Raw genomic sequence first — 9,053 nt, 5'->3', positions numbered from 1 at the left:
AAGCGTGTAGGTATGTAGGTCTCCATGTCTATGTGTGTGTATGAGTTTAATTTGGGTGCGGGGGGCGGGGATGTTACCAAAACAATCACAAGCCCCAGCCGGTGTGCCGTTTTCATCAATAGCCTCACCGAGCCCGGTAACAAAACACCAGCACGTGCGTTTTGTTTAGCCACAAGTGCCGCTCACCTAGATCTATGCCCGTGTGCTCACATCAGCTGTGATCGCGGTTGCCCATCTTAATACCAGCACCATCTTAACATCGGCACGGAGCTGCGATCTAAGAAGAAACGAAAATTAACATTATTTTTTTTTAAATTTTTTAACGAAAAGTGTTTAATGTCATTTTAATTTAATATGCGTATTCAACTACAAAACGGCCCAATTTACAAAGACCAGCGTTTAAACTCCATATTTGAGTAAGGTGCCGTTTAATATTAGCACGGGGTATTAATCTGCGTCATAATTTATACCTTGATAACAAATTTTTTAATTTTCGGTTGAGTAGAACTCACGTTATTTAAATGTAAACAATGTCGCCAGTACAGTTCATAAATCTTAGTTGTTCGAACAGCTGTTTGTACAAGCTACCACCCAGAAGCCCCCAGTGCGTGCTGTGTGTAATCGTTGATTGTACCGTATCATTCGATGACAGCCCGTATTCATTGGTGTCGTTGCTACACTACCGTAGGCGCCAGTGTCGTTTCCTTCCCCTCCCCCCCCCCTCCAACCTCGAAGAAATTTTAATTGGGCTCCAAAAGTTAACTGCCTCCCTCTGTCCTCATGGTGTCACCCCCCCCCCCAAAAAGTAATAGGATACACACACACACATATGAAACAAAACTTTTTTTTCCTCTGTACAATGTGCAGTTGGTGTCACCCCCCCCCCCCCCCTCACCGGGTGATAGCTTTAAAGTGTGCACAGTTAATAGTAACGACGTGTATCTACAGTCGGTTGTTAATACAGCTAAATGTAGTATTGTTTTCTCTATAGTTGGCAGGTTTGAGTTATAGTGTAGACAACCCCCCCCCCCCCTACCTCATTGTCGGGTGTGTTTAATTTGTACCTAAAAGATTATTTTTTTAACAATTTTTACCTTAGTGTTACCCCCTCAGTAGTATCGCCCGGTGTGGTCCGCACCCCTCCCCCCCCCCCCCCCCTCCGCCTTGCGACGCCTCTGCTCTGACCCCCGAAGAAAAAATGTCTGAAAGAAACACCCACACTCATCTGTTATTCTTGTAGCACGTGTTTTTATTCTGTTACTAAACCAGCATGTCGTTCACAGCCTAATCGCTCACATAATAAGGGAAGTAATACATTTTTATAGGCGAAAGGGAGACAAACCATTAGCACACCACCCGTGAATTGTGGGTTTACTTGTCTAATGTCTAGACAAGATTCTGTTAAAACTTGATTGTGAAGAATTTAATTCAGGATTTAAGAAAATTTAAAGTTAAGATTTTTTGTAAAAAAAAAAAAGTAAAATTTTCACACGGCAGGTTACAGTTAAGAAAATACATGGACGGTTATGGGTTAAGATTGTACGCGGTTAACATTAGGTTTGGGCATGGAAGGTTGATTAAAGTAAAGATTGGGTATAGAAGGTTAAAGTTCAGATCGTGAAATGTTAAAGTTTATATTGGTCATGATAACTGAACCTTGTTGAAGCTCAAACGAATATTTCTCCTCCCCACCCCCCCTATCTCTCCTCCCCACCCGTACCTACCCCCACCACAACCAACATAAGCTAGACCACGCTTTGCCCCAATTCCTCCTTTTAAAACTACAACACATGTAACAACCAATTCTTATTTCCTTTACACTTTATTCCCTCTACCTGGGCAAGGTGTTTTCTCAAGATACCATTCGTCTTATAAGAAAAATAAATAAATCAGAAATCTTATCCACGCCAAAAAAAAACAAGTTAATTAAAAAGTCTAGTGACAATTTTAGCGCAATTTCCTTATGTTATCTAAAAATAGCTCTGTCGTAGCGTAAATCAAGAGCAGGGTTAGTAAAACCATTGGTTAGTTATTAAAACGTTTTTTATTAAAAAAAAAATTCAGTATTTTACATGTTTTATTTACAATAGAGTTACATGACTAAAAACCATTGCGCGCCTAGCTACTGAACGTGATGACGAAGCCATAGAACGTGATGGTGCAGCTATTGAACGTGATGACACGTGTGGTGTGGTTGGAAAAAATGCCTACTAATTCGGTCCAAATTTTAATTAATTCAAAAAATTTTTTGTGACCGAACGAAAGGATATTTTTGAAAACTTTTCTTTGGCAATATTGTTCTAAATTATGGCAGGAATCGATTGGTACATGTTTCAAGTCGCTAAGTGGTCTGGTTGCCGAGATATGGGCAAAAAATTGCTTTTTTTCGAGGTTTTTTGGCTTTTCCGGGAAAACCATGAAAGAAACCCGGACTTTTTATAGCCTATGTTCATCCTCGTAACTTGCTTAACATAATTGCTTTTGGAACTAGTCATCGATATTGCTTCGTTGAGGAGGAGATACGACTTAAAGCTGCGGACACACATCCATCCATTCATTCATTCATACATTCATACATCCAGAAATGACGGGTTAATAAACGCAATTCTCCAGAATGGAAATTGCGCTAAAAAATTAATTTAACTTTCTAATCTTTTAAAAGGGCAACTAAAAATAGCGGCCAATGCGGTTCCGGCCAGGATGAAAACTGAATCAAATGTCAAAGTTGTCAGATTTTTTGCACGTGCTTGTATGTTACAGTGTCATACGTTGATATACGTTTTATTATATATCACTTATACAAGTAGCTGGGTTGTGTAATACTTAGAATAAGAAGTTATACAGCAACGTATGAATATATATGTATCAATGTCCTTACGTCTATAACCTTTCAAAGCTGGGGTGGTCCTAACGACGTTTGATATGGCTCTCATTACAACTGACACAATGGGATAACTAGCATGTCATGCACTGCAGAGTACCTGCCCTTTTGGAGCTTTGCTCGGTGTAAATCTACGAGATGGAAGCAGTGTTTCTTCCAGACTTTTTTCTCCTAGGGGAGCTCTAGAAATTTTCGAGGGGGCGGACTAAAATTTCCGGGGTGGGGGGGGGGGGGGGCGGACACTGTTAAAAGTATATATTCTCTATTAAAATTTCATATCGTCCGGGGGCGGGTAGTCTTTCTTCGGTAAATAAGATAAGTGATGTTGGAATATGTCAGGCCAAAATATCTTAGGACAAAAATATCTCAGACACCATAGTTCAAAGACAATCATCTCACTGAGGAAATATCCCATGGACAAAATATTTCAGGCCAAAATATCTCAGGACAAAATATCTCAGGACAAAATATCTCAGACACCATAGTTCAAAGACAATCATCTCACTGAGGAAATATCCCATGGACAAAATTTATATGAGCAAAATATCTCTGATTAACCGTAAATATCTCATACTAGAAATATCTCACAGACAAAATATCCTATGACAAAATATCTCAGGACTAAACATACTAGGACAAAATATATCCGGACAAAATATTCTTTGATAAAATATCTCAGGAATAAATATAGACCCTACTTTGAGAAAATATATGTGGACAAAAATGTCTCATGGACAAAACATAATATTCGTCGTGTGATACTTTTTCGTGTCAGTATGACAGAATTATGCACAACAGCCGCGTTTAACTTTCTCAAGTTCTGCTCTGGAACATTCTACATATTCTAGACCAGAAAACATTCGATGTTTGAAAATAGTTCAGGTTAGACATGTGTATGCTCTTCTTCAGGAACATGCTGTCTTTAAATGGGTTACTAAGGCAACAAATTAAGAACCTGCTCTCTCTGCTTGGGTTTGTTTATTTAAGGGGGGGGGGGGAAAGGAAACAATTTCAATTTGTTTTCTTGAACACTTGGATCGTGAAGAAAGTCACATTTAACAAACGGCAACCGAAGTCAGCAATCCGCCATACTGCAGGAAATCCTTCAAGCCTCCGGCTATATATCTTAATAAATGTCAAATTTTTTTGTACAAGATAATTTATCGACGTGGGGTTCCTGAGTTAATTAAGTTTATAATTAAGATTATGAGTAACTTGTTTGAAATCAAGAGATGTTTATAGCACACAATTAATGCTGTAGAAATAAGATTAGAATTTTTAACTTGTTTATTTGTTGAATCAAGTATTAAAGTCTAAAATATGTGACTATACAATGTATGAAGACTGCTTACTATAACAAATACCAGAGGCGTAGCGAGGGTGGGGGGGGGGGGGGGGGCGGGGGGATACATGTCCCCGGGCGCCGACCTTTAGGGGGCGCCAAAATGGGTTGGAAAAATAAATTGAAAACTTGAGAGGGGGGTGCAAATCAAAATCCTGAGGGGGGGGGGGGGTTGCAAATCGAAAGTTTGTCCCCGGGCGCCGGGAAGGGTTGCTACGCCTCTGACATATACTGCAAGATGCTGAAGTGGACAAGTATTGCATAGTTAACAAAAAAAAAAGAGTATACAGTCTTTCAATTGAACTCCTTCATACCAAAATGATTTTGCGGCATTATTTTCTGTTACCTTAGTCATGTAGAGAAAGGAGAATTATTTTGCATTAGACTGCTATGACAGCATTTTATTTTTTGCTTTATATATAAGTTGACTTTTGACTCCGTGTTAACAGATGTTGGGCTACTGCCAATTTAAAAGTTGAGACTTGGCTGGGGTTCATGAAAAAATAATAAACAAAATAAAAATATGCCCAGAGTTGAGAGGAAATCATGTAGACTTCCGCCGAAAAAAAAAACAACTCCAGCAGAGATTTTTTTTTTTAGGTGGAGGAAGTGGAAACAATTTTACAAGAAGTTATTGCTGTAGCCCCCCCCCCCCCCCTTCCTTCTCCGCCCCTGCTTTGTGGACCTCAAACAAGATTCATATGAAAAAATTTATGGTTTCTAACTTGGAAAAAAAATAGTTTTCCCGGTTGAATTTTTTTATTCTGTGTGTTTTCTTCGAAAAGTTAATACCTAAAACAAGTGTAAAAACCTTCCTACTAATTAGCTTTTGAATGCATTAAAATTTTAAAATATAGATCTAGTTAAAAGCTTCCTATGTTTATTATATACATTGGCCAATCATAAAATATCTTACACTATTTAACGACCAACTCTCTACTATAAATAAAGAAAAAAAACGGTTTCATTTTCTTACTTTTTGTATTTAATAAATGGATATAAAGTCGGGCTTATGCATTGGGTTCAATTCAAAGACACCCCGAAGAAATGCCTGAAAGAAACTCTAAAGATAACCCTCCTACCCTATAATCACACGTTTTCTCCCCCCACCCCCACCCCCTTCCCCCCACCCCCACCCTCTTTTCCTCTATCTCTTCTTTTAATTCACGTTTTAACGAAAAGTCACTAATCCACATTCCCCGCCCTATAGTTTCTCTTTCTCGCCCTCTAGTTCACGGTTCAACGAACGGTCTATTCCCCACCTTCACCTATCAACACCCTCCCCTCACCTCATACATGTTACACAGGTATAGAGCAACAGGTCTCTGCCACCCACTCACGTCCAGCATTTATCTTTACAAAGCGTGTAAATCACCTTTTTCCATTCAACTCAGGGAGTACCTACGTCTGGGTCAGCCTGTACTTGAAACATACTTCAGCTTGACAGTGTAGGCGAGTACACTTCATTTCTCACTCATGTGTGCTGTAAGCATGCACGCACGCTCGTGTAAAGTTGGCCGCCAATTTTCGGTCGAGCTAGCGTGCATAGAATCAGCATTTCTAGGCTGATGGCTAATTATATTATGGTACACGCGTCGCTTTTTTTTTTTGTAGCAGAACTACACAGGATTAGATATTTTTTACGTCGACTTTTTCTCTTTGAGTTTGCGAGTTTAGTTAGCTAGGGGATACGTACGCGAATTAGCAGCCTTTTTAAACGCATTTTTGAACTAGAAGTTTGTTCAAACAAGAGGAATATTTTTGTGACGATGTGTGAATGGGGGGGGGGGGTGTAAGAAAATTAATATATAATTTTAAAAGGATTAAAACTGTGAAAAAAAAGTGAATTTTTGTCATATCTATGTTTTTTTGGAGTGAGTAGTGGGCGTTTATGACTTTACTATGCATTTTTGTTATGAAGAGCGGCGTAATAGTACAAACACATTGAATGGAAATATTAAGAATTTTAAAAATACGTAAATGGAATAGCTAACAGAAAATGCTCGTGCTGGGTGGGGGGGGGGGGGTGGCAAGGGGGGGGGGCGGAAGAGGGGTTTTAAGAAATAACAGAGTGGATATCTTTGGTACAACTCAAAATAAGTTGACATCAGACAACCTGAGCACTACATTTTGCTTGATTATTTTTTAAAATTACTTTTTGATTCTATCCTCTAACTTCTATATTGGAATTCTCATTCATAGTACTAAACCGCACTGTTATATCTCTATTTCTGAATAATTTTAATGAATGTGAACGCTATTGGTACATCGTTAGAAAACGGTTGTCTCAAGTATTGCTTTAATTCGTCATTTTTTTCCGTGCCTGTTCGTGTTCTAGACACTCGGGGCATATGAAGTAGATGAATTTCATGTTTTAATTATCTCGGCATATGAGAGATAGTGTATTGTTTTAATTAATAAAAAAAAAACATAAAGATCGATATTTTAAATCCGGATTTTTTAGCGGTTGCCAATAAATGTATATGTTTAAAAAAATGACATGTTATATAGCAAAATACTTTCAATACCCGGTGTCATTTGAATGTGAAGGCCTGTAAACGTATGGCTTATGTAATGCTACAGCTGAATGTACACCAGTTTGGGTGTTTTACGACTACTTACTTTCTCGTATACGAAGTATAGGGGAAGTATTGTAATCGTCGTTTTACACCTCCCTGAGTCGGAAAAACATAATTTTCTCCATATGTCTGTGTGTGCATATGTCTGTGAACACGACAACTTGAGTACCTTTACAGCTAGGTCGATGAAATTTCATATACACTTATAATAACTTATTTGTAGTTATCAACTTTTCAGCAATTTCCGGTAATCGGAAGTGGAACTTAATATACTTTTGGTTTTTCAAGAGCCTATAACTTGAGTACTGTTCCACATAGATCTACTAAATTTCACACATTTTTTCTTTACATTCCAGCTCCTGTACTGCGCTATCCCTAAAGTGGCCTCCACGACGTGGCGCCGCATCTTCATCCTCCTCTCCGGCAACATCAAGACAAAGGACCTCGCCTCCATCTCGGCCAACGACGTCCATCACAAGTACGCCAAGAACTTGACCTACTTGAGCGACTTCCCCCGGGAGGGCATCGTACGGCGCATCAACACCTACTTCAAGTTCCTCTTCGTCCGGGAACCGTTTGAACGAATTTTGTCCGCTTTCAGGAACAAGTTCCTCACAAACACCAACTCGTCGACGTATTTTAAACGAGCGTTCGGTCGAAAAATTATAAACACTTATCGACCTGACGCGTCGTTGAATCATAACGGCGAGGGGCTTTTGTTCGAAGAATTCATCGCATATCTTACGGATTATAAATCCGTTATAAAAACAAACGAACATTGGGAAAGGTTTCATATACTTTGTAATCCCTGTCTTATAAACTACGATTTTATCGGAAAACTTGAAACTATCGAAAGAGATTCCCAATTCGTCTTGGATAAAATGTCGCTATCGGAGTGGATAAAGTTGCCTTCCAGATCGGAACTCAAGTACGCCACGGAATTAACGAACTCTTTCATGGAAGAATTCTACGGGAACGTGTCCCGGCATTCGATTGTGCAGTTGTTTAAAAAGTACCAAGCAGATTTTCTTATATTTAACTACACTGTGCCTCAGGTAATACGAAACTTGATGCTGCGGAAGCGAGATAAGGAATGAAGTTTTTTGAATGCTGCCTCAAGGCTTAGTCACAGAAATAATAATGTTTACGAGTATGTATATATATATATAAATATAAATATATATATATACATATATACATATATGTACATATATATATATATATATATATATATATATATATATATATATATATATATATATATATATATATATATATATATATATATATATATATATGATCTATAGGGCCTATAGACTTTAGATTTCTTGTTCTAAATGTAGTTGTACTGTTATTTGATTTTCCTGTTACCTGTGATTAAAATGGGAGACAACCCTATCAGCTCACTGCAACACGGAGTAGAGTTATGTTTTGAGCTTACATGTTTAGTGTGAGATGCCCGGCTAGTGATTCTTTCCTTAGGGGTTTCAAAGAGTAGAGAGTGCAACGTTAGTTTGTAAAGAAATAAACAAATGAAAATTTAAAATGTAAATATAATCATAGTGAGTTTAAAGTAGACGTAAACTAGAAAAGCGAACTTGTCCTGTTATCGTCACGTGATCATCTCCAGCTGTTTTTTTTTTGTGTTTACATATCGATCGTTAATACTGTTAAAATGTAGCCAGATAAATTTCTTTAAAAAAGAGCTAGTCAATATTTGTAAATTAATATTAAAAAAAAATTTACAAGAAGACAAAAGAATCCATCTTTATTTTTGTTTTGTTTAAAACATAATTTAAATTTAGCAGAAAAAAGAGGGTAATTTAAATGTATCGATCACTCAATTTTTCATTGCTTTTAAAAAGTTTCTTTCCAAACGTATATTTTAGCTGAGAATGTCCACCAATATCGCAGTCACTTTATAGTTAGTTGTACAGTAATAAAGTAGATGGAAGGTCAGGAGAGCCTATATCAGGGCACGATAAATGTGGGCACAAGAACTTCGATGTTAATTGTTTGACTACAATAACTTACATTTACGCCCAATATCAACTATTTAAAAAGTTCTTCCATTGTATCTGTCTGTTACGAAGATGCTCAATACGTTATGGCTGAGATAGAACAAATGGACAGGGTAAAGTATTTTAGACAAAATATCTCAGACAAATTATCTGAAGGTGTAAATATCTCAGAACAAAGAATTTTACGACATAATATATCAAGACAAAAGTTATCATGGGTTAGTAAATAC

General features: G+C 37.6%; 1 protein-coding gene across 1 annotated transcript; it reads left to right on the top strand.

Annotated features, from left to right (window-relative positions):
* Positions 1–7,156: 7,156 nt before the first annotated feature.
* Positions 7,157–7,951, top strand: LOC131949250 (carbohydrate sulfotransferase 11; the record flags this gene model as incomplete). Its single annotated transcript, XM_059311059.1, is given in 1 exon segment — positions 7,157–7,951. A coding segment is annotated over 1 exon segment (743 nt), but the record flags the coding sequence as incomplete, so codon positions are not given.
* Positions 7,952–9,053: the final 1,102 nt, after the last annotated feature.

This window comes from Physella acuta, unplaced genomic scaffold, assembly GCF_028476545.2.
Source record: "Physella acuta isolate Inbredline_101_S28 unplaced genomic scaffold, ASM2847654v3 ptg000679l, whole genome shotgun sequence".
NCBI classification, from domain to species: domain Eukaryota; kingdom Metazoa; phylum Mollusca; class Gastropoda; family Physidae; genus Physella; species Physella acuta.
This window is presented reverse-complemented; position numbering and strand designations above follow the sequence as displayed.